The sequence below is a fragment of the Artemia sp. Qi Xiang Cuo genome, chromosome 5 (genome assembly GCF_049724085.1).
Source record: "Artemia sp. Qi Xiang Cuo chromosome 5, ASM4972408v1, whole genome shotgun sequence".
NCBI classification, from domain to species: Eukaryota; Metazoa; Arthropoda; class Branchiopoda; order Anostraca; family Artemiidae; genus Artemia; species Artemia sp. Qi Xiang Cuo.
Genome location: NC_142798.1, coordinates 66,232,785 through 66,259,646, shown reverse-complemented (window position 1 = coordinate 66,259,646; position 26,862 = coordinate 66,232,785). Strand labels below are relative to the sequence as shown.

The 26,862-nt window shown below is 33.5% G+C and overlaps 1 protein-coding gene across 6 annotated transcripts in view; it reads left to right on the top strand.

Moving 5' to 3' along the window:
• Positions 1 to 26,862, top strand: part of chb (CLIP-associating protein) — a 224,423-nt gene that overhangs the window by 183,479 nt on the left and 14,082 nt on the right. For all 6 annotated transcript variants that reach the window (XM_089089866.1, XM_089089869.1, XM_089089867.1 and 3 more), the window contains 7 exons: positions 2,066 to 2,229; positions 8,576 to 8,785; positions 10,143 to 10,299; positions 13,536 to 13,860; positions 15,134 to 15,229; positions 22,723 to 22,879; positions 26,259 to 26,436. In XM_089089866.1, the coding sequence (XP_088945992.1) occupies positions 2,066 to 2,229; positions 8,576 to 8,785; positions 10,143 to 10,299; positions 13,536 to 13,860; positions 15,134 to 15,229; positions 22,723 to 22,879; positions 26,259 to 26,436 (1,287 nt within the window). The remainder of the gene's footprint in view (positions 1 to 2,065; positions 2,230 to 8,575; positions 8,786 to 10,142; positions 10,300 to 13,535; positions 13,861 to 15,133; positions 15,230 to 22,722; positions 22,880 to 26,258; positions 26,437 to 26,862) is intronic.

Below are 26,862 nucleotides of genomic sequence, written 5' to 3'. Positions count from 1 at the left end.
AATTATACCTAATCTATTATCCTTTTGTTTTCTTCGGTTTTTTGTTCTCTAACTCTCCTTTACTTTTTTTTTATCTCTACGTTTAATGTTTTATTTTGTTGTGGTGTTGCATATTATCCGGGATCAGGCTACGTTTTTTATTACGCAAAATGACTCGAACATAATGTGATGGTTACAAAAAAAGTGCAGAAGTGAGAATATGAAACTGGTCTATTTGTATCCTTTAAACGCAAACGGTTCAGTGAAGGGTTTAAACGCAACCGATGGGAAATTGGTTCCCATATCAATCAACCCATTTAGCTCAACCTTCGTTCGATTCAACCCCCTGTTAAACCCAACCGACGTTTAACTCGACCCCTGCGCTATTCAACCAGCATTTAACTCAACGCCTATCCGACAAAAGCCCCCATTCAAGTCCACTGCTGCAACAGGTTAGGTCGAATCAGGTTAAATTGAATGGGAGTTGACTTACATAGGGTTAAATTGTATGTGGGTTGAGCTGAACGGGGGTCGAGGTAGACAGGGGTTGAATTAAACGGGGAGAGTTCAGTTAAACGGGGATTGAATTGAAAGTGGTTATACATGAAATGGTAAATGGTCTTGTATACAAAAAAAAAACTTTGAATTTACTATATGAGACACACACAGAAAAACTTATTTATGCCATATTTTAGAGGATGCTGGCTGATCCTGTATGTGAGCCAAATCTTTTATGCTGTCATCCGTCCATGGTAAATCAAAGGGATTTTTTTTTTTATTATTATTATCAAACTGAGAACTTAATTTCTTCCCCCAACTCGGTAGATTAATCCAGTCCGTTATCTGATATATGGGAAGAATTTTGCTGTCGGAAGAATTGATTACTTTTGATTAATTTCTCAATTTCCTGCTTGTCAGGAGTTTGGCGTCAAAACTGTCTTTGCTATAATGGCGAAGTTTTGAAAACCATACTTGTACCAACAACTGGTCGTTATATTCTATGTTTGGGAATGATAGGGACCTAACGATAAAAAGGTTTCAAGATTATGTGCTTTGAGACAGGAAGAAAAAAAAATGTGAGAGACTAGGTATGAGTTTTTGCAATAGTACTAGTCTTAAAGACTCACCAAAAGCATTTTGAGTCTTATCACAGTGGGATGCTTGCAGTTCTGCATTTTTCAGCAAAAAAAGAAAAAAAAACGAAGCCTTTTAGGTTTTTGGACGAAATGTGCTGCATCTTTTTCAAAATAACCATATTAACCCATTTAATATGGTAATATCAAGCAATAAAAAACGCTTTTTTTTTCTTTTTTCTTTTTTTTTTTTGGTATAATCAAGCAATAAAAAATGGATTTTTTTTTTTTAGTTATAAATAATTTCTAGTGATGAAATATAATTTGGAAAGCTTAGTAAAGTAACTTAAATTGTCATACTAAGTTTCTAACATGCATTTACTGCCAAATGTTTTTCTCGTGTGATTTCAATGGATGTACTTCATGATACCACAGTATACGTCAATGAGCCACTATTGACCCGACACTAGCATTACTTACCCCATTGTACGAGAAAAGTAGAATTTTTTGTAATGAATTTTGGACAAGTATCATTGTCGTTCTGACGTGAGATAGAAAGTGTTTAGAGATGAGGAACTGGAGTCTCTGGGCTTTTGAAGTCGACAAAAGAGTGATATTTCTACAAATATTTCGACAAATAGAGTGATATTTCAGAAATATAACTGATATTTCTTGGTTTGTAAGTGGTGAACGATTTCTTTTTTATGTGTTTCTATTTTTATACTGATGTTGTACTCTTTACTATGGTGTATTATTTCCTGTTTTTCTTTTCAGTTCTTTAGAGTTTTTTTGTATTATTCTATTTATTTCATACTATTATAGGTATTTGGTTCCTACTCTTTTCTATGGCCTTCATTGCGCTAATATATTATCTATCTAACTATGCTTTTGTTCTGAGTTATTTATCCTTGTCTTTTTTTTACTTTTTTTCTCTTTTTTCCTCTTTTACTCTAATTTTACTCTTTTTTCTTAGTTCTTTAATTTTACTCTTCTAATTTAGTTCTCTTTTATAGGTTTTTGGTATATTTTTGGACTCGTTGACCGAATTTATAGTTGCTCATAAAGGAGATTTGACTGATTGGCTGTATATTTTATTAACTAGACTTTTTAACAAATTGAGTGCTGATCTTCTCGGATCAATTCAAAACAAAATTCACAAGACATTGGACTTGGTCAGGTATTTTATTTTTAGTTTAATTTTTATTTTACTTTAAATTTATTGATATTTTACTTTAAACTTGATTTCAATTTATTTCTGCTTGACATCTTGTTTATGCTAATGAAAATCGTTGTGATAAGGTTTGTTCCTTGCGTAAGCTTTTGATATGCTATTTTTGTCCAGTTCTTCCGTTCTAATGCTTCAACGTAAGACGACAACTTCGTTGTCATTTGGTAGCTGAGATTCCGCTTTATCCTATACAAAATTGCATTTTTGAAATATCTATCGCGTTTGTTTTGAGACTGAAAAATCACTTTGAAAATAATTATTAATTGGTAAAAATTTTCTATTTTTCAAGTATATTTAGGTCAGTCTCTGTCTTGCAAAAGTCTTCACAATTATAATACAAGAAACACAGATGTATTTCGTCAGCCACAGTGTGAAATAACCCTGTTATAGTTTTTTGATCGGCATGTTTTGCCAAGTTCTTGGAGTAATTTACCAATTATGGTCATTTGTGAGCATGATTGAAGTATTTTCCGGTGGAATTTGACGGATTTTGTAATAATAATTATTATTTTGTTTTATTTATTTATTTTTTGTTTTAGTAGGTCTAAATATAATATAAGAATTAGTGTTGAACTTGTTTTTTTTTTTTTTTTGCCCGTCTGCGGGGGATATTGTTTTGTTTTGTTTATTTATATAGAATTATGTGTTGCAAGTTGGAGTTTGCCTTGCAAGTTGGAGTTTGCCTTGCAAGTTGGAGTTTGCCTAACAAACTGAAAGATTCCTTTGCGTTTTTTTTTATGTAAATTTTTTATAATTTTATGTAAATTTTTTATAATTTTATGTAAATTTTTTATGTAAATTTTTATGTAATTTTTAATGTAAATTTTTTATGTAAATGAAATGATGCTACTGAATAAAAATATCTTTATTCTGGCTTGGTGAATGGATAAATCTGAAACTGATGACTCCGATGATATAAATGCTTTTCTAGCTCTTCCAGTATAAGTTGAGCTAACTAAAGATTCTTCAATATTTAGGGAATATGCTCAGTGACGTAAATTGACGAAAATTTAGAGGGTGGGAGTGTATTTTCAGAATCAAGAGGGGGGGGGCAAATTTGTCGTCTTGAAGGTAATATAAGCCGTAAACGAAGGTCTCTTTCTCTGGATTTTCTTTTCCTCTCAAAAGTTATCGGGCGGTTTATGTTTTTGAAATTGATAAAATAGTTATTGCATCGTTCAGCAGAAGAAGGATATTTTGCACTCAAGACGAGACACTAAAAATTTAAGATATTAAATTAACCGTTGAATTTTTAAATTATTAAATATTAAAAATGTGTCAATAAAGATTTTTTTTTTGTCAGCGAGTCTACAAAAGAGTAATTTTGTCATGACAGCATTTTGCCGGTATGCGATATGTAAAATATGATTTCATAATAGCAATTTTGTGCATGGATTGATGTTTCTTTATAAGTGTCTGTGACCATCCGTTAATTTTTTTTCCTTTTGCAAAAATCGCTTCCGTTGTCTCCAATTCTTACGTAAAGAATTCTTTTATTTGCTAAATATTTCTTAAAGTTTGGCTTTTATTTACCTTTTTTCGAAGCTACATTCTAACCACATTTAAATTATCTTTGAAGTTGGCCTTACTTCATATTATTTGAAAAAAACTACGTTTTCTAAAGAGTTAAAGAGGCTGAGTTACAAGGTCGAACCTTCAAACGTACAGGGATTAGGAGGCACAGTTGGGGCTGCCGCCCCCAAACCCCCGCTTTCGCAGCCTTTAAATAAAAAAAGTTTTTTAAACTGAAAGTAAGGAGCGACATTAAATCTTAAAACGAACAGAAATTATTCCGTATATGAAAGAGGCTGTGCCCTCCTCAACGCCTTGCTCTTTACGCTAAAGTTTTTATTGTTTAAAAAAAGAGTTGTGAGAAAGTCAAACTTTAGCGTAAAGAGCGAGGCGTTGAGGAGGGCACAGCCTCTTTCATATACGGAATAATTTCTGTTCGTTTTAAGATTTAATGTCGCTCCTTACTTTCAGTTTAAAAAACTTTTTTTTTATTTAAAGGCTGCGAAAGCGGGGTTTGGGGGCGGCAGCCCCCAACTGTGCCTCCTAATACATGTACGTTTTAAGGTTCGACCTTGTAACTCAGCCTCTTTAACTCTTTAGAAAACGTAGTTTTTTTCAAATAATTTCTGCACATTTTTGTACAGTTTATTACTTATTATTGCTTGACTAACTGTTAGATGATTGTGTATTATTCTTTTCTTTCTCGACAGGGTGTTTTAAGGGTCGACCTTGTAACTCATTTTTTTTTAACTCTTTAGAAAACATAATTTTTTTCAAATAATTTAAAAAAGAAACATTTTTTTTTTTTAAATTTAAATTCAGTATATAAAAAATTTGATCTATCGGTGAATCGATATCGGGTTTTCCGCCTGACACCCAGAAGTCTCACCGCTACACTAAAGAGACCTAATTGAAATTGTTTTTTAGTGAGGTGATGAATCTTTTTGACGCAAGCAAAACTTGATATTTGGTTTTTGGAAAACAGGGAAGGAGTGATTAGATTGAGCTGAAATTTCGAGGATAAGCTCCCAGGCCCCAGGAAAGATTATTCTCTAAATTTCAGCCCGATCAGACAACGTAAAAGGGGGTTGTGGTGGGAAAAATTAACATGGGCTAATATAGGAAAACAAGGTTTTTCGTAAATGTAAATTCGGGGGATAATTTTTTCGGTCTGAAAATATCAAAAGGCCATAACAGGTCGAATTCTGCTTCGAATGAGTCCTCATTCAACCGGATCAGTTGCCAACTGTGGCCTGTAGGCGTGGCTAAGAAAAAAAAAAATGATGACTTTTAAGTGGCTATATTTGGTTTTTTGAAAACAGGGAAGGAGTGATCGGATTGAGCTGAAATTTCGAGGATAAGCTTTCGGGCCCTAGGAAAGCTTAACCTCTAAATTTCAGCCCAATCGGACAACGTTAAAGGGGGCTGTGGTGGGAGGGTCCAAACTTCCGGCCCAGTTTACCCCATGAAGATAAAGTCGGAGGAGGATGAAATTTTGCAAGTTTCTTAGTTTGAGCTTGGGCTACAAAATGCGATTACCGCCGTCTCTCTGCGACCTCTAGGACCTGAAATCGCTTAACATTGTGGTGGGTCGCCTCTTTATAGAGGCACAAGTGTGCCTCCTTGATACGAAAAACCGGCCTCATAAATTAAGCGAATTTTTCTAAAGTAATGAGAGTTCTTCAATCTTTAGGATATATCCACAGTTGCTTCAAATCACGAAAATTTAGGGAGGGGGGGGGGGCAAACATATTTTTCAATATGGAAGAGGGGGAATCACTGGTCGTTTTTTCGATTTTTTCGATGAAAATAGAAAAAAGACATTTTTCAATGAAAATGAGAAACAATGCCACATAACGTCTTTTCATTTACCACTCCCTTAGTTTGAAGTGTGACCTCCTAAGCCTACAAACGTATTCGTCAAAATATAGGGGGAGGGTGTAAAAAATATAGAGGGTACAAGCTCCCCATTGATGTCACTTTTTATGTAGCCCCCCCCCCCCTTCCACCCAACGGAGTAATGGATTTGAATGCTTAGATTTTTCGGTAGGGGCAAAAAAACACACGGGGTTTCATTTTCTTGCAGGTTCCAAACATATAATTTTTATGGGGGTTTTATCTTGAGAATTTGATTTATCACAATTGCCCCTTGAGGGAGGACGTGCGTCCTCTTGACTTTTTTTTGTTTATGGCAGTTAACTATTATAAATTTTGCATCTTTTGTCCACGCATGGCTTAGGAGGTCATATTTCACACTACGGGAGTGGTAAATCAAAAGACGTTATGTGGCATTTTTTCTCAATCTGAGACTTAAAAACATTTTTCTAGAGCCCAAAATGACATTTTGGTTGGTTTAGTCTGTTTTTTCCTGTCGTTTTTCGGTTAGAAGTTTTACTTAGATATATAATATATAACTTTTTGTAGGGACTGTATTTTGAGAATTTGATTTATCACAATTGCCCCTTGATGGAGGACGTGCGTCCTCTTGAAATATTTTTTTTTTGTATATGGCTGTTAAGTATTATAAATTTCGCATCTTTTGTCCACGCATGTTTTAGGAGGTCCTTCTAAATTGTCTTGTATCCCTTTTTTCATTAGCGGAATAAGATGAAAAATAGATTTTACGCTTTTAAACTATTCCCACCGAAACTTGGATGCCTAACACAATCCTTTTATAAAACCTCTTAAGTAACCCCTTTTTATACCCTTTTTAAACAACTCTTTTTATGCAAAAAAAGCCGGTCATTAATCACAGTCCAAAAAATCTGAACCACATTTTTAGTTTTCTAGTCTTCTGCAATTTTTTTCGGTGCAACATAACGCCTTTTAAATTGCCATTGTCGCACTACAGTGGCTATCCTGTAAATATTGGCGAACATTCCTCGAATTACCTGAAAACCCTGAGAACCATTCCTCGAATTACCTGAGTAGTCATACCTGAAAACCACCAAAAATTGTCTTTTAGTTGTTTCAAACCTATTAAGCTTTTATGGCAGCACCACACCTTTGTCAGTATTGCAACATTGAACCGTGAAAATAAATAAGCTAAACTAATTAGTTAAACCTGGAAACGCTTTTTCGTCTGTAAAAATTCAAGTATTAACTATCCGTCAATTCTCAAAGTTACATCTTCCTAAGTTGTTTGGTGCCATATGTTTTTAACTTATTTTTTGCTGAATTTTCTCTTCCGTTTCCTTCTTTTTTAATTTGGTAACTGCAATTACCAAAATTCTCAAACTGTTTTTGGAGGTCTTTTTCAATAACATTTAATACTGTTTTTGGTACTTGTATGATAAACCCCCTACAGCTGAAGTTGTTCATTCATTGACATATTATAGAACCGTTTTTTTTTTTTTTCGTTATTTTCTTTAAGCTTAGGGTGAGGCAAGAAAAGTGACAGAATAGATGGAATATCTATAATTTGAGCTATATATTAGCACTTTAGGGACTGGGGGTAAAGTATTCAGACAGCGTGAAGTTAGAAAACATATCTTACTACAGAATATGCAGAATAATTGTGCCTAATACGTTAGGCATGCAGACCCGCTATACTCCCCCCCCCCCCTAATGTGCAAATATATAGCCTAAATTTGTTTCTAAAGTATTATATTTTTATCTTACTTTGGTATATTTCATTAGGATTAACCGTCAGAGAAACATATTAGAAGAATATTAGGTAGGGGGTATATCATACAAGTACCCCGTTTTTTCCTAAGCTTTAAAGGTATAAATTGTTGTGCAAGTTTCCACTTAATCAATTCAAAAAACCAGGTTTCATTTTCACTGTCCTTGGAACCCCAAGCTCCCTGATGTTGTCTTCTGCTAGTCCGCCGTCCGAAAACAGAAGCATATATACTCACTTAGGGCCTACTATCAGGAGAAATCGCTCATCAAAATTTATTACTTTATTTGTGAATGCTGTTTTTTTGTTTGGAAATGCCATGTGACGACCATGGTTATTATGGTTAAAAACTTGGCTTCTCAATTTAAAAAACTACAGTTAGATCTAGCATAAAAGAATCGATTTGTTCTTGAATTTCGGGCTTAAGCTCTAGGACATTCTAATTTGCGATAATTTTCAGCGATGTTTGATTATATGTATGTTTACTCAGAGTTTAGATCGTTTTTATAGTTGATTTGAGCTCTCTAATCCTGGACATTTGCTTTAAAAAGTAAAAGCAAGCAGGACTTACTAAAATTCTAGGAATTTCTTTTATTATTATTTTCTTGAAATTTAGTTTTTCCTTTGAGGCCTAATAATTCTTAGATACATACTTTAGTTGTATGATACTTCCGTTGATTATTGGTGTTGGGCCTTTTTCCATATATCGTCCCATTTGACTTCTTCCAAAAAACATAGGAAACTAAGAAGAATGGATATTTGATTTCAGGAAAAAAAAAATTCCGAAAAAAAAAAAATAATCAACATTATATAACGTTACCTTGTAACATCCTATGCTAAAAATTGTCTTCGTACCGGCTAAGGTACCCCCTTCATATAAGTTATTCAAAGAGGTTTTTACTTTTTAATTCAGTTGTGTAACCTTATATTGTCTGATGTTTTTAGCTTTTGATTTTTTTAAGACCCGTGGAAAGGTACCAAATATCAAATTTTATTTAGTTTTCTTTTTGCTTTGGTTTATGTTTTTTGGGGGGAGGGGGGTCTTATAAATGAGACAATGTCAGTAACTCAAAATTGAGCAATATGTGCTGCTTACTTGCTTTTACCTTTCCACAGCGTTGGCATTACGAATAGATTGTGTATATATAAATTTTGTTTCAGAGAATCGTTCAGTTATGAACAACAATTTCCTCTTCTAATTCGATATGTTACTGACGCCGCACAAACACCAAACACTCGTGTGAAGGTATCTGTTTTAAATTACTTGCATGCATTGTGCACCATCATGGACCCGATTGGAGTAACATCATTTCTCTCAGCGCCAAGTACTATGCCTTTGTCTCCAGGCCTCATGGGTCATAATGGAGCCAAGTAAGTTACCTATTTATTGGAAATTTCTGGTTATTTTGGGGTCAACAACAGTAACGAGCTTTGGAGCATACATGACTTCGTGGCCCCATCCTCCTCCTGCAGTTTTCTGTTTTGTTGCATTTGAGCTCTTTCTCCGGGCTCTTTTGGATTTCCCTTTTTTATGCGTTTTTGCTCAAAGTTTGCTGTAACACTAAGTGTGTGCCTGTCATGACTAATCTAACATGCTGAGTATACTGGTGGGTGATTTGTAAGTTTTTTGAAACAAGGAACGATCAAGCCAAAAAAAATAATGCATAAAACTATGTTTTAGTTACTATACTTGCCATTGTTTCTCAGTACTTAATTTTGAATGGTTATCAATAAATATTCAACTAGAAAGAGAAAGCATGAGGGTGAGGGATCAGAACTAGAAAAGGGTTGAAATTAAAAGAAAATGCTCTTATACATTTTTTTTCTACATTTTTCTTTGTGGAAAATTTACCACCCTAGCTTTAAATTCCGGGAATTAAGTTGAGAATATAAGCAATTATCTACTAGAGATTTTCTTTCCTTTTTCTTTTGCAAAAGAATCGTCTGTATTCAACTTTTCTTGGGGGATCTGAGGACACTTGATTTAGGAGGGTCAAAGAGGAAGAAGACATTCTCTGTAATGCCCTGCAAGATCCTAGATTCAAATTGTGTCAATTCCGTAGAAAATATAAGAAATTATCTGCTAGAGATTTTTTCTTTCCTTTTATTTTCAACTGAATAGTCTGTACTCAAAATTCCTTGGGAAATCCGACGATATTTGATTTAGAACGGTCAATCAAAAATAAGCCCGGGAAAGCCTCACAAGAAATATCAGCTAGAATCTTTTACCTTCTTTTTTGTAACTGCGTTGTTTTTACTCAAATTTCCTTGGGAAATACGATAATATTTGATTTACATGGGTCAAACAGAAATGACCCCAGAAATCCTCACAAGAAATACCTGCTAGAATGTTTTACCTTCTTTTTTTTGTAACTGAGTTGTTTTTACTCAAAATTCCTTGGGAAATCTGATGACATTTGATTTAAAAGGATCAAACAGGATAAGACGCTTCTGAATTTTTCACCTTTCTTTTTCTTTTGCACCTGAATTCTTTGTGCTCAAAATCAAAAAACCCAAGGATGTTTGATTTAGAGGGTCCAATTCTATTTAAAAAAGAAAAAAGGCGGAAGAAACTCCCAGGAAAACGGTGCAAGATACTAGATTGTTAGTGTATCTTTTACGTCGAAAAATTGCCCAGTATAAGCGAGTATGACACTATTATTTTATTTCTTTTTTACGTTTGCTGTCTTTATTATTCTTTGTATTCTGACTTTTGTTTGTATCACAGAGCTATGGAGAATGCCATAATGAAACTAGTTTCATGGACTGGGGATCCAAAGTCAATGGACGTAAGAAGAGCGGCTGAAGAGACCTTGGTAGCTCTATTTAATTTGAATCCTGGGGAAATTACTAAAGCTCTCAATAATCTCCCTAAATCAAACCAGGTATTAATTCTACTTTTTTAGTTCTCTATCTTCTACTTCTTTCATAATACAATTCAACTTCTTATGTAAACCAGGAATCACTTCTTGTAAAACAGAAGAATCAGTTTTACATAAAACAGAAATCCCTAAATCAAACCAGATATTAGTTTTACCTTAATTAGTTCTATATCTTCTACCTCTTTTGTAACCTCAATTCAACTTTTTATGTGAACCAGGAATTACTTCTTGTAAAACAGAAGAATCACTTTTACATAAAACAGAAATCCCCAAATCAAACCAGATATTAATTTTACCTTAATTAGCTCTATATATTCTACCTCTTTTGTAAGACAATTCACCTTTTTATGTGAACCAGGATTTCTCGAAACCGAGTAATTATGTATTCAAGTAATCATTATATCATTATGCCTCTTTCGCCTTTTCAAATAAGTGTTTAGTTTTCTTATAGCTAAAACTCTTCTACACGGTCCAGGAATGGGTCAGGAAATTTGTCAAAGGGGTAAGACAAGTGAATTTGCACATGCAGTAGCCAGGGTATTGTAGTTTGCTGCTTTACTGGTCTCTGGTGGCTTGGTGCTGCGATGGGTCGCTAGTAGTAGGAGTAAGACAGAAAACAGAACATTTTTCAGAATTGTAGCAATTGAAAGCCAGTGCAGCAGTAGCGCCAAGGTCAAGCTGCACTACTGACCTGGGGTGGCTTGGTGCGATTGCTGCACTGGCCTCAGGTGGCTTGGTACTGTTGCTGTACTGACCTTAAATAGCTCGGTGCTGCGACAAGTTGTTAGTAGTAGGAGTGAGACAACTTTGATATATGTACGAGTATTTTCGAGTCTTACATAAACGTTGTGTGTGTGTGTGTTTTTTTTTATCATTTTATGTCCCCTCTTTTGGATGTTATTATCATTTTGTCTTTTTTCTATTCTATATCCTCTTATATCGTGTCACAAAATGTTGAAAACAAGCCGTGCTTCAAAATCATCAATTGTTGCTCCCTCCTCACTCAACCCTCCCATCCCTACCCCAGTGCTTCTGAAGAATAATCCAAGATAATTCTAGAAGCCAAAATTGAGTAATAAACTATGGTTTATTATATTTGTAGTATATATATATGTAGTAGTATATATATGTAGTAGTATATATATGTAGTAGTATATAATTTGTAGTAGTGGCAAAAATGTTGCAAAATGGCAGTGGTTGGAGAAACTGCTAGTACTTCAATTACTGTATTCCCATCATAGGATTTTGGTCATCCTAGGCCGACAGACTACTGAAACCTACTCCATATTGTATTGTATCAAGATTTTGATTTGGCGACCTTGAGTGAAATTAACAACAAAAACAATGCTAGTTGGCCAAAATAAGGCTGGTATATCGTCCGGCTTTCCCCTACTTAATCCGAGGCTATTTGTTAAAAAAAAAAAAAAAGTGTACGAAGGTTTTCTATTTGAATGCAGACATAATGGGTTTTCACAATTAACTACTTTTATTTAACTTAGTCTGTTTAGATTAAATTTTAAGATCGAATCTTGTTATCAGTATTTCGCCCTTTTGCGTGATTCCGTTAAGCTTAAATGTTGCTCACATATTTATTTTCGATGGTTATCAGGATATACTAGTGGCACGTTTGATTTTGCGCATCAATTAATTTGTTTATAATCGACATATATAAAATAGTATAAAGATGGATGAACAGTAAGAAAAATGACACAAGGGAAAAATTACATTCTCCATTCATATTCTCTGACAAAAAATCAATTAAACTGAACCCATTGCCTTGTAACAACCATAACCATTGACCTTGAAAACATTGGCACTGCTTGTGGGTGTGTTTGGGCTACCCAATTACTAATGTGGGTTTATCGTGACTGTGACTGTGAGTTGGGGCTAGGTTGAAGCCCATCCAAAACGACTGGACCTGGTCCCACTTTGCAGTTTTTGTTGGCAAATTATTATCCCATTGAGGTAACACTTTGGAATGTAGCTTATGTTTTCAGTTTAATTTAGCGTATGTGTCCGCATTTGTCAGCGCATTGGACAATTCTTTTTGTCACACTCTTTATATATCCTCCCTCTAAACTCAAAACCCAAGCTGCACCCCTGGAATTGGGTGTACAGAGGTCGTAAGAAATTACCACAGCTTCATGTTGACTCTTGAAAAAAATGAATTTTTCCAAGTAGTTGGATTTCTTTTTTTTCTTTTTTTTTCTTGTGCATGTGGAGAAAAAAGCGTTTTTTTTTTTTTTTTTTTTTTTTTTTTTTTATGCATCAGAAAAAATAGTAGTAATGGTTGTTATTGCTGTCGTTTGTTTTTTAAGAAATATTTAAATAATAAGTATTTGATTTAAAGAAAAAAAGGAATATTTGCTTGCAAGTGGTCGCTAGCTCAAATTTGGTATATGTTATGCTATTAATCTATTAATTTAAATTACTAACTATCATTTATTAATATTTGCATTATCTAGTGTAAGCATTACAGCTGACTTCGATTTGGTCACCACTAATTTGATTTTCGGTTCCTTAGATCTTATATAAATGCTGTTATGCTGTATTGTTGGTTTTTTTCCTCTTTTTTATTTAGCCAAAAGTCATTAGAGCAAAAAGAGTAAAAATTCCTCTATTTCTTTGTTTTCCTCTTTCTCTGTTTCTCTCTCACTCTCTATTTCTCTTTCTCTTTTTCTGTATATCCCTCGTAGGCTATGTGGTGTTGTTGGTTTTTTTTTTTTATTTAGCCAAAAGTCATTAGAGCAAAAAGAGTAAATTCCTCTATTCCTCTGAGAAAGTTGAAACTCCTTTCATTTTTTTTCTTTCTGTTCCTATTCCTTTGTTTTCCTCTTTCTCTGTTTCTCTCTCACTCTCTATTTCTCTTTCTCTTTTTCTGTATATCTCTCGTAAGCTATGTGGAGTAATCAGTGCTCAGTTCTAAGCCTCTGTTTTCGTTTTGTTGTCTAATCGAAGCTTCTGTTTTCTATTGTCTTCTTTTTCTTCATGGTAATAAAAAGGAAGTCGGCTCATCGTAACCCCTCTCTCTCTCTCTCTCTCTCTCTCTCTCTTTCTCTCTCTCTCTCTCTCTCTCTCTCTCTCTCTCTCTCTCTCTCTCCCTCTCCCTCTTTTTCTCTCTCTGCCTCTCTCTCTCTCTCTCTCTCTCTCTCTCTCTCTCTCTCTCTCTCTCTCTCTCTCTCTCTCTTCCCTATCTTTTATTGCGTTTTTATTCAAAGTCATCATTCTTGAAATTTCAGGATAGTGTTCAAAAAATCCTTACGAATAGAATCGGCCGTTCTGGTGATGGTGCAGATGCATCGCGAGGTATGACATCACAGTTGACGCCTATACGCTCCCCAACGACTGGAGTTCTGTCTTCCGCTCCAACCACACCACTGTCGGCGCCCTTTTCTCCTCTTGCCCGAATACGAACGGGTAGATCTTTTGAGAACGAGGTCGATCGAGAAGAAATTCAAAAATCAATTAGACAAACAACAGAAGAAATACAGAATTATGGATTCAATTCTTTAGATAGCGCTAAAGGAAAATCGACGGAAAATGGCCGAGACAGTGCTGATAGTGGTAAGAGAATTTAGCATAGAGCTTATTAATCTTGCAGAATATAACTTAAAGATTATATGCTAAGAAGAAATTCATGATACTTTTTTTTAGATTAGATTAGTTTGTTTTTTTTCTAAATAGATTCAAATTCAAATACTTCCGAAAATAGGTTCTAAAAGTTTTATTTCCTAGAAACTTCCGAAAAAAACTAATTCAGTTTGGCTTCATTTTTAACCATTTTACGTTTGATTGAAATCACAGCTGAATTTTTGTTTACTATAAGAATTACTTCTGGGGTCTACTGTTTATGAATAAATTAACTATTTGACGAAGCGAATGTAAATTTAATGATTGAATGCTGTTCCGCAATGAACAGCAGTGTAGATCCAGTATCAAGGAAAAATGACCAATCAGGATTTAAAAAGCTAAAGTTATTTGTTCATCCAGAAAGTGCATTTTCTGGACAGTCTACATCTGTAGTTTAGCATTAGTTAACCCAGTTTTCTAGGTTGATTCTCTCTTCTGAAAAAAGGAATAGTCCTATTGGCTTGCCCAAATTAGCCAATGAAATTAAATCATACTTTTTCAGTCGTAAAAAAATGGACCACAATCTTTTTTTTGTCATGATCCAAAGGCAGAACAACAATTTCCATTTTTCTCTATTATGACAAAAATAGGACAGCGATCTCTCTTTCTCTTCGTTATGACACAAATAACCTGTGATACAGTGGATTAATGCTTTACTCGGCAATACAGGGCTTAGGGTTCAATTCCCACTGCCACAAGATTGTGTGACAAGTTTGTACCTATCCTTGTAAAAAGAACCTGAACTATAACCTGGTGATGCCCTATGTGTCATCAATGGCTTTAGAAGACCTTTTCTCTTTTTATCCAATGACCAAAAGCCAGTGACTTAGTTTTACTCATTTAGCTTATGGCGCTTCAATAATGTATCTCGTTATCTAGGTTATCTAGATGACGCTAGACGCTTTCTAGGCTAGCTTAGATTTGTTTTGCTAGCTCAATTTCAATGTGGAGGTGTTTTAATAATTGATAACCTTTTTATTGGTAACTTGTTTCTTCTCCCTCCCTGAAATTGTGTATTAGGATTCCTACCAGCTTGAGTTAATCATTTGTTATTGATAAACTGTTTAATGTCATTTTCTATTCAAAATTCAAGGAAATATTTAAAGGTCAAAATAGTAATAAATTAGACCAAAATAAGTTCTAAGTAAACTGACTGCTCATTTTATCATCGTTTTATTATATTTTCTAATAATTGTATATTTTGCAGGTTTATCATCAATGACCCCCAAACCGCGTCAAAGCAGTAACGCTTTTGAAAAAGCCTTTATTGGGGATGAAACTATACCAGATCCCGAATTAAATGGTTTGTAACGCTCTCTTTTTCTTGGACCGCGTCATTATTTTCTAGTATCGTTCCTATTTTGTATTGAATTTCTGTATTTTGTATTCGGTAAGACTATACGTTATAGTTACGAGTTTGCAAGTGACGAGCAGACTGGGCTGATCAGAGCGCTTCTCTCACAAAACTCTTGTGTCAGCAATTTTGCCAGATGAGGTGTGTTTGCAAAATTTGATTGCTTTATTGAGGTGGTTGTGCTTTTATTTCTTCAATTCAATCTTTTAAGGGATGACGCTGAATAAAGGTGCTCCTAGAGATTCTCACGTTTGTTTTTTTGACATTTGAGCCTCTGAGGTACAATATATGTCGAGAAAAACTGTTATAGTATTTTGAAAGTTTTACGTTAAAGCATCTGCTCTATTCTTGACTGTTATCGCTCATAAGAGTATCACCTAAAAATGATGTCGTCCAGCATGCCAAAAAGCATTTAATTTGTATCTCTTGAAAGGGATGTTAGTTTAGGTATTGTTGTACTAAACGGACTCTTTTATATATCTCAAACTCGAGACGCGTTGAAAAACCTATTTTTACGGGATGATACAAGACACCGTTGTAAAGAAATACAATGTATAACGGGGTTTTAATTGCGTATACGATATTTAAAGTGTTGTTTTTTCGGTTTTTTTTGGGGGGGAGGTACCTAGGTTAGGTTTTTTATTTAATATTTGCTTCGCCCCCCCCCCCCCCTACTGTGCAAATATATAGCCCAAATTTGTTTCTAAACTATTATATATTCATCCTATATGCCCAGAACAAATGAAAAAAAGCGCGCTTTTTTCCTTCACTTTACTACCCATCTATCTTACTACCTCTTACTCGATATTCCATAGCTTTCCACTTTCCTAATTCCTCACATACATAATTTTTTCTCTCCTAGTACATTTTATCTACATTTTTCCTAATAACATTTTTTTTTTTTTATTTCCTCATTCATACGATTCTCCATCCACTAATTTACCATACAACAATTTCGATTAAAATACTTTTAAAACACTTTACTACGTGTTTAAAAAACACGCTTTAGTATTTGCTACAAAATATTTTTTTGTTCTGGAGCGAATTTGACTACGTCCATACTAAAATGAACTTAAGCACATTCTCCATGATATTGATACCAACTTTATTGGTAGTCAACTCAGTTATATATTTCTGTATATAACTTAGATAGGCCTAGTCAGTGAGTTACACATATTTATAAGTAGTAGGCTAAATATGTCACTGAGTTATATATTTCTGTATATAACTTATATAGGCCTAGTCAGTGAGTTACAAATATTTTAAATATAAGGCTAAATATATCAATCAATTATATATTTCTTTATATAACTTATACAATCCTAGTCAGTGAGTTACACATATTTATAAGTAGTAGGTTAAATATTTCACTCAGTTATATATTTCTGTATATAACTTAGATAGGCCTAGTCAGTGAGTTACACATATTTATAAGTAGTAGGCTTAATATGTCACTGTGTTATATATTTCTGTATATAACTTATATAGGCCTAGTCAGTGAGTTACACATATTTTAAGTAGTAGGCTAAATATGTCACTGAGTTATATATTTCTGTATATAACTTATATGCCTAGTCAGTGATTTACACATATTTATAAGTTGTAGGCTAAATATGTCACTCAGTTATATATTTCTGTATATAACTTATATAGGCCTAGTCAGTGAGTTACACATATTTATAAGTAGTAGGTTAAATATGTCACTGAGTTATATATTTCTGTATATAACTTATATAGGCCTAGTCAGTGAGTTATGTATATTTATAAGTAGTAGGTTAAATATGTCACTGAGTTATGGCCTTTGCAAAACAAAAGTGATCCGTTTATCTAGCCTCCCCCAGGCCATTCAGCTTGTCCCCAGGTGGCGATAGGGGAACGCTCTACAGATACGGAGGGTACCTCCATAGGAGGCACGGACCAAGGGGGGACCTTGTCCCTGGGGGTCCATAATAGACTCTGGGGCACCCTCGCCAGGGGTCATAAATACAGGCGGAGGAGGAAGAAGGCCCCTCAAATGTACACTCAAAAGGGCCCACTGGTTTGTCCACAAGTTCCATGAGTTGCAAACCTTCTCCCAGTAATGGGTTAAATTGCATGGTGATGCAGAACACCATCGCGGGAGGATCCTCTATAGGAGGACAACTCTGGCAGGGCGTAAGATCCAGATCTATGGACAACGACCTCTGCAAAGGGCTGCCTCGACCTTTTCGGGGTACCTGCAAGACTGGGGACCTTGCGGTCAACTCTATTCCCACTTGAGGAGTGGCGCCCCTCGAGGAAATTATAGCCTAGTAAACGACACAGCATTCGCAAGGGATTCTGACTAATGGACAATTCTTCTGGGCATGGTATGTTTTGATGGGCGTCTTTGGGCTGAAAAACCTCTTTCTAGCTAACTTATCTATTACGGGTTGCCTCCCCATAGTAGCATAATATTTGTAGGCATGAATATATAATTAGTCAAAGGTAATTGGCTTAAGATTGTCTGTGCCAGATTTCAACTCTTGTTGATAAAAAAGCATCGACAAGTGCTGAAAACCATGTTTCGACCAGAGTGGGCCAAGAATTGCACACAACCTCCATTGATGGTGGTCTTAGGGACTTATTTCTGCGTGGTTATAAGCTGGCTTAAGCACTTCGGTGTAGACTTGAGAAAAGGTGTGATCTCCGTCCTGCACTGGTATCCGGGATCATTGCTTCTCCTAAGGTAAAAATAATTTCAATGATTTAAATAACATGAAAATTGGAACTTGGAATGTTATTAAGTTATTAAATGACCATCGTATTAACATTTTGATTGACGAATTCAGAGAATTTGAGCTGTACTTTTACGAATCTCAGAAACTCATATCACACGGGGAGGACGTATGAAATTATGTGATCAAGAATGTGTTTCTCAGGCAGGAAGTGTGGGGTACACATATAAGGAGTAGGGTTGATGATGAATAAGAAAGCTGCTAAGTCTTGCATAGGCTAGGAAGGTCTTAATAATAGAATACTAATTGCCCATTTTTTGACTAGAAAACTCAGGGTATCATTTATAGTGGTATATGCCCCTGTAGAACCGACTGATGGAGATACTAGTGACTCAGATGAATTTTACTTACAGTTACAGGAGCAAATAGACAAGGTCCCAGGTAGAAATATGATGTTATTACTGTGAGATTTTAACGCCCAGGTTGATAGAAATAGGGATATATGGTATCCCAGCTTAGGTAAATTTGGTGTAGGAAAAGAAAACAGTAATGGATACAGACTTTTGCAATTTTGTAGGGATAACAATCTAGTTATAACCAATACGGTGTTTGGTCATAAAATGGCTCATAATCTAACATGGTATTCACGTGATGGTAAGACAGCACACCTTATTGATTATGCTATAGTAAACCGAAGACTGGCAGGATCAATACATGATACTAGGGTATATAGGAGTGCTGTTATTGATGTTAAAAGTAAAGATCACCATCTAGTAGTGTCAAGGGTTAATTTAAAGCTGAAATATCGGAAGGGTAATTACCTCCCGGGAAGTTATGATGTTAGTAGACTCCAGGATGAGAATTTCAGAGAAACTTTCCAGGAACAGTTGAATACTAAACTTGAGAGTTTAAAATTTGATAATGTGGAAGATGGTTGGAATAATTTTAGAAAAATAATAAATGAAAAAGTTTGTGATACCTTGGATGTGAAGGAAGATTTGTTTTGTGAGGAGGAATTAGCAACAGTACTAAAATTATTAAAGAATAATAAGGCTCCAGGTGCTGATAGTGTGGTAAATGAGTTTCTTAAATATTGGTTCTCTGAGGTTAGAAATAAGTTATTGAAGATTATTAATATTATTTTCGAAAAAGTGGAAGTACCTAACGATTTTAGGAAAACCTTAATTAAGCCACTTAATAAAAAAGGTGATAAAAGTGAGTGTGGTAATTATCAAGGCATTTGTCTAGTGCCTGTAGGTAATAAATTACTTAGTAATATGATACTTCTTAGACTGAAAGATGCCTTAGACAATGTTTTAAGAGAAGAACAGTGCAGTTTTAGAAAAGGTAGAGGATGTGTCAACCAAATTTTCATTCTTAGGTTAATAATTGAGAAGTGCCTAAGTTTTCAAACACCTTTGGTCCTCAGTTTTATAGATTATGAGCAAGCTTTCGATTCTGTTGATAGAAGAGCTTTAGTAAAGGTTTTATCCTTGTATGGTATACCAGACAAATACATTAAAGTGATTAGTGTTATGTATGAGAATAACACTGCTGCGGTTAAGGCAGGAAATGAGGTTAGCAGCTGGTTGTGTATTAAATCAGGGGTTAAGCAGGATTGTGTTCTATCCCCCTTTATATGGATTATTTTGATGGACTTTGTTTTAAGGAGCACAGGAAAGGCAATAGGAGACCACGGAATCAAATTGGGAGGAAAAAGTCTCCTGGACTTGGATTATGCTGATGATTTAAACATCCTAGATGAAAGTGTGAGCAAAATGAATGAAGTTTTAGAGGTTTTGCGAGTTCAGGGTGCTAGTATTGGTTTGAAAATTAATGTTAGGAAGACTAAGTCACTAAGGCTAGGAATAAGTGAAGATGAAAAGGTGACGTTGGGTAATGAAAAGATTGATCAGGTGGGCAGCTTCACTTACCTTGGTAGTATTATTAGTAAAGATGGTGGGAGCAGTGAAGATGTTAAAAATAGAATAGCCAAGGCTCAGGGTGTTTTTTCAGAGTTAAAAAAAGTCTGGAAGAATAGGAAGATAATTCTGCAAACCAAGATTAGAATCTTAGAAGCTACAGTGATGACAGTGGTCAAATATGGCTCTGAAGCATGGAGGCTCCGAAAAGCGGATGAAGATTTGCTAGATGTGTTCCAGAGAAATTGCTTAAGGATTATTCTGGGTACCCGGCTGACTGACCGAATTTCAAACAATAGGCTATGCGAAAAATGTGGTTCAATACCGCTTTCTAGGTCTATAATGAAAGAAAGGTTGAGGTGGTTAGGGAATGTTGTGCGGATGAAGGATGACAGATTGCCGAAGATTGTTCTTTTCGGCCAACCATCTAGGTCTAAACGGAAAGCAGGTTGTCCCCGTCTGGGGTGGGAGGACATCATAAAGAAACATTTAAAGGAAATGGGAACTTCGTGGGCGGGTGTAAAAAGGGAGGCTTTGAATAGATTGGGGTTGCGTAGCTGTGTTGGCCTCAGGCGGCTTGGTGCTGCGATGAGTTGTTAGTAGTAGTAGTAGTTTCTGATCGTTACTGAGAGCTCGAAAGGTAACTTATAAGTTAAATTATTCAGTCAATTATACTGAATTTATAAAAACAGGTGAAAACAAGTCAGATCTAATTTGTGACGGAAGACTTTTTTTTTCTTTTTTTTGTGAAATTGTGATGTTTCTGAAGGTTATATTTAATTGGTAACGAATTTCCCTGAAGTAAAGGTGATCAAGTGTCACTCTGTAACTAATGTCCCTTGGGCAACGAATTTTCCTGAAGTTTTCCCTAAAACGAATTTCCCTAAAGTTTTCACAAAAAAACTTCCACCTTCGACTATCAATTTGAAAAAGAATATCTACTTCTACCCGTATATAAACTAGAAGCTTTTTTATTTAAAAACAACATTTTGACCCTGCCCAAAAAACGACATTTAACTTTTTTTAGCTTAGTTTTTTTTTATTATTTAAAATCGCTTCCTGTCAGAAGCTAGCCTGATAATTTACAATTGAGCTTCCTCAAGAGGGACAGACGTGGTAGTTAGTGTACTTTAAACGAGCAACTTAAAAATTAGATAAAATGTCATCAAGGACACTAGTGAATTTTCTTAGGACACTAGTAACAAAAAGTTAAATTCACCTGATTGATTCGGTTGTGTGATATTGTAAGCCAGTAGGGTTATTCATCTCTCCAGAAATTACAGAAGTTCCTAAGTGTTTCCTATTTCTGGTGATGAAATACACAATTATCCTACGCGATATGCTAATAAAGTGAGGATACCTCAAGTCGTTAGAACTAGATCTTTATTATCATTTCGTCATATTGGGCCAAATGTTTGGAATAATTTGCCGGAATTTTTGAATAAATTCGGCAAATGTGTATGATTTCCGTAGAGATCTCAAAACATTTTTTCTCCAGTTGTATGACTTTTGAAGAATTGTTAAATTGAATTTCTTTCGCTCTTAAGTTCCCACCAAAAAAAACATTTAATGCAAATAATTGTTGTTTTTTGTGTTTTTTTTTTTTTTTGCTGGATGAAAACAAGGTTGTTTTTTTTTGTGTGTTGGTAGGTGGATTGTGTTGTCGTTTTGAAGGGTTGTTGCGACCAATGGGCGTTGTGGAAGGGTTGTTGCGACCAATGGAAGAGTGGTGCAAATGCAGATTTTTTTTTCCTTTTCTTTTCTTTTCTCTTCTTTCTTTTTTTCTTTTGATTTAGCTCAACACCGCCCGCACCATTCCCTAAAATGTTTACCTTAATACCCGTAGCGCTAGCAAAAGTAGTAGTCGTAGTAGCAGTAGAAGTAATGGGAGCAGTGTGAGTAGTAGTAGTGATAGCAGTGGTAGTATAAGCAGTAAGAAAGAAAAGAAAGAATTTTTCTTTTTTCTTCTTCTCTTTTTTAAATTTTATTCCTATGTTTAAGGGGTTACTCCAAGCAAACGAAAGCTTACGGAGGGTGTTTTATTGTTTGTTTTTGTTTTTTTTTTTTTTGGTTTTTATGTGTTGGTGTATTTTTTATGCTTTATTTATGTATTTTGTTGTGTATTTTCTGGAATAAAACCAGTTATCAAATTGAAAATTGAAATTACAGAAGTTATGGCATGACAAAGAACAACAAATAAATCCTAAAAAGTAATCAATTGCATAGATGCGACACGTATGAATCCAGACATATTCTTCATATTTCCACCAGATGGCTTGCCAAAAAAAACCACTAATTTTCACTATGACACAACTAGCTTTAAGAAATAGCGTTTGTAATTTTAGAAGTCAATTTGTTCTCCAGAAATTGTGGAATAACGTGACTGGCTTGCGAAAATGCATAGATAATAATGAGTATACGAGTTGGGCAATTATTTTTATACCTTGCTTTATTAATATATTTTATATTTTAATTAGTAAATTCTATTATTCATCCAGTCTAACAATTGTTCTCCCTTGGGGGGGGGGGGTGTGGATAATCTATTTTATAAGAACTAAAAATGCTAGTAAGAAAAAGAATTATATTACTAATTAATTCTAGTAAGAAAAAGAAAGAAATATTAATTATAATATTTATACATTATTTATATATTTGAGACAATTCTTGTTTTTAGAAATTTATTTTTTCATTCGAATTCTTCTTTGAAAATATGTTTTCTATCCGTAGCCTTGCCGCCATCTGTACCACCTCTGTCGCCAGCAAGTCAGATGTGATAAGGGCAATTTTTTGTTCTTTTCTCGGTAATTTTTGTTCGTTTTTACAGAGCCATTTGACGAAAAAGAAGAGCTTGTCAAGGTGATGGCTGCTCTAGGTGGCCAGAATAAAAATGGTGAAATGTCTGAGAACAAACAATTAGCAATTAAGAGGCTCGTTCGCTTATTGAAGAGTGGGTACGGGACATTAGTTGCTGAACACTTCAAGTAAGTGCTAACTCTGGTTTACTCTAGGTTTATTCTTATGATTAATTATTGTTTTTCAAATTAAAAAATTTGGAAGGAGTGCTAGTGCCCTAACTTTTCGCATTTTGCGCAAATCCCAAAGACTATGTTGGAGAAGTAGGAAAGATGAAGAAAAAGAAGCAGAACTATAAAGGATGGAGAAATAGTCTAAACTAGTCTAAAAATAAAGCTGGATGCTTAATTTACTTGCTTAATTGAAGTAAATTTTAGCCATGCCAAGAGCTACCCATAAATAGATATATTATACAAATATTTCATTCAGTTATATTATAAATTACATTAAAGTAAGTTTTAATCATGCTCAAAATTATCTATACATAGATAATATTATATTGATTGATGCACATATAGATATAAATGCTATTATATAGTTATATTATATAATAGGCTAAAGTAAAATTTTAACAATGATATATATATGTATATATATATATATATATATATATATATATATATATATATATATATATATATATCATGGTTAAAATTTTACTTCAGCATATTATATATAATATATATATATACATATACATTCAACAAAAAACAATTTAGTATTGTGTTTTAATGATATAAGCAAATACGTTATATAACCCCTGCACCCTGAAAGGATTTGGTGCAGGTAAGTCAGGGAGAAAGAACACAAAAATCAAAGAAAAAAGATTACGCTAAATAAAAAATTATGAACAGCCGCCCACCACTCATTGCTTGCCAAAAACCAAGGTAGCACAATGAGCAATACAAACAAACATTTCCAACCTTGATATGAGACATTATACCGAATGGGGCATTTAAAAAAGAAAAAAAAAGTTATTTTTACAACTTTTCTGAATGCAACCAAGGAGTGACACTTTTTAGCTGACTCGGACAAATTGTTTTAGAGGGTATGAGAGGCAGAGAGGGGATAAAGGGGTTAATGCAGGCATTCAGAAAAGGATTTTAGTTGTAGGAGAAAATATTTTCACAAATAATTATGTTTTTTGTTTTATGGGAAAATTAAAAGCAAGTTTTGCAAGTAAAATGTACTTTTAGGAGCATTTGATATTTTTGTTTATTGTATATCTTGTTAATTTTTTAATCAAATAATTAGCTTGATGAAAGAGGAAGGAGCTTAAGTATTCCGCCGTCTTTTACCTCTGATTACCTGACTAACTACCATCTTCGGAATGTAAATCATGTCCAAATTCCATTTACAGCTCATCTATAAGGCCACACTTCAATCATGCAGCGATGAGCCCTATTGTGGGCGTAAAACAGCTCAAAGGTGTCACTCATTTAGCTTGTTTAAACAAAAAAAATGTTAGAAATATTTTGGCTTCCCTTATGAAACTCATGGCAGAACTCAGTCTCCTCCTCCTCGCCACCTGGACCGCCACCTTTTTAAGCTTCATGAAGAGATGAATGCCAACAGACGAAAAATAGTTATTGTAGTAAAGGCATTGACCGTTTTGCTGCATACTTTGTGTATTCTTTTTTTTATCTATTATATATATATATATATATATATATATATATATATATATATATATATGTATATATATATGTATATATATATATATATATATATATATATATATATATATATATATATATATATATATATATATATATATATATATATATATATATATATATATATATATATATATATATATATATATATATATATATATATATATATATATATATATATATATATATATATATATATATATATATATATATATATATATATATATATATATATATATATATATATATATATATATATATATATATATATATATATATATATATGTATGATATATATATATATATATATATATATATATATATGTGATATATATATATATATATATATATGATAATATATATATATATATATATTATCATACGTTATTGTGTATTATTATTGTCACTGTTTATTTTAGTCATTTAATGAATAGTATATACATTTTATATTTTTAATATTAACACATCTTACAATAGAATATCCCCTGATTTTCAACACAGCATTGAAAGATTCATGTCAGATTCCACTCAGTAAAAAAAAAAAATAATAAAAAAAAAAAAAAAAACACCGTATTTTGCCGAAAACCAGAAATAATATCTTGCATAGTGCATGGTTTTTCGTGGTTTCTGCTCAGGTTTGAACTAGAAGAGTATCGGAAAATGACGGAGGAAGAAATCTTTGCATTTAACATGTATTTAATAAAATTACAAATTGTCATCGCCACTTATAGTGTGGCGTTATCAAGTAGAACTAAAAACCTTGAAACAAGCTTTATATTAATTTATTCAAATGATTTATTATAAATTTTATTATTGGTCTTGTTTATTTGGATCCAACCTGAAACTTTTAGAAAGTTGTCGAATTCTTATTTATGTCTAATATTTATTTTTAAATTTTATTATCTAATTTAATCTTTAAAAAATAATATTATTTTGTTCGAAAATTATATTTCAGTAGTCAAATTCTTTAAGTATTTAGTGTTTCTTATACAGTTTTTATATCTCAAGTAATAACGAATACATATGACAACATTGTTTTCAATCCAGTTTTACATAAGAAAAATATACGCTATTAACTCCTTATGGAGGGTGTAGCAATATGGTTCAAGTATTTTTCATTTTATTTTCACTTATTTTTTTTACTTGTCTTTCTAAGGGTAAAAAAACGCAAGATAAATTAATATTAATTGCAGGGCTCTGTACACAAAAAAGTAAGTTTTTTTTATAAGTTGGCGGAAGTCCAAAGTTGGGAGGGTTTATCAGTATGTTGGCCTCTGGCAGCATAACTGACTATATAGATTATTGCAATAATTTATGCTACAGAGTTGTTGCAGTTAAATATCAAATGTTTCAGGTATGAATTCAATAATTGTTATCAGGGACTAAATTAATTTAAAAAAAAAAAAAATTCGCAAAATGATTAGAATTAAAACCTTAATCCAAGAGAAAAAACATAAGAGAAAGAGTATTTTAATCAATTTCTCTAGAGGTTTTCTGTATATCTGTCTTTTTACGGTTTTTTTCTTTTCTTCTTTTTTTTATTCATGAAACATGGACAATGTGTGTTATAACTGATCAAATCTTGGCTTCTATTCTCTGTTTATTTTTTTGTCTTATCAAAGTTTCTATTATCCATTGTCTTTTTTTTCTTCACGGTAATAAAAAGATAGTCGTGTCTTCGTAATTCTCTCTCTCTCTCTCTCTCTCTCTCTCTCTCTCTCTCTCTCTCTCTCTCTCTCTCTCTCTCTCTCTCCCTCCCTCTCTCGCGTTATTTTTGTTGTCAAATATGGCTTTTGGCACTTTAAAGAGGGCATTATTTGTCTTTTTTCAGGGCTGTACTTCGGTTGTTGTTAGATAGTTTAAATGATTCCAGTTCAAATTTACGAAAAAGTGTATACATAGCCCTTGGAGAACTATTGTCAACATCGGAAGTATCTCCTAGCTGTGTTCCGTTTACAGAACTCCTTGTTCTCCGAATCCTTAGTGGACACAAAGACTCAGACAAAGATGTGAGTGTCCTTACTTGCTAATTCTCTTCGTAGCTTTGGCTTTATCCTCTGACTTTTTTTCCGTGCAGATAAAAAAGTTGTATTTAATAGGCTATATAATTAATACAAAATATATTTTAAACTAAAAAAAAATTCTATAAAACATAAGATAATATAAAACATAAATACAGATATATATATATATATATATATATATATATATATATATATATATATATGTATGTGTGTTTTTATTTTTAATTCAGTTTCGTGCCAAAAAATGTATTTAAATACATAAAAAATGTAGAAATATATCTTTTTAAAATATTGAAAAGAGTGAGTTAAAACAATATTTGAGTCAGTGCAGAAAGCGGCTTAATCCTCTTTTTCGAAGCAAGGAAGAGATACAGGTACTGACATGCTTACTGAAACTTTAGTTAGAAGTAA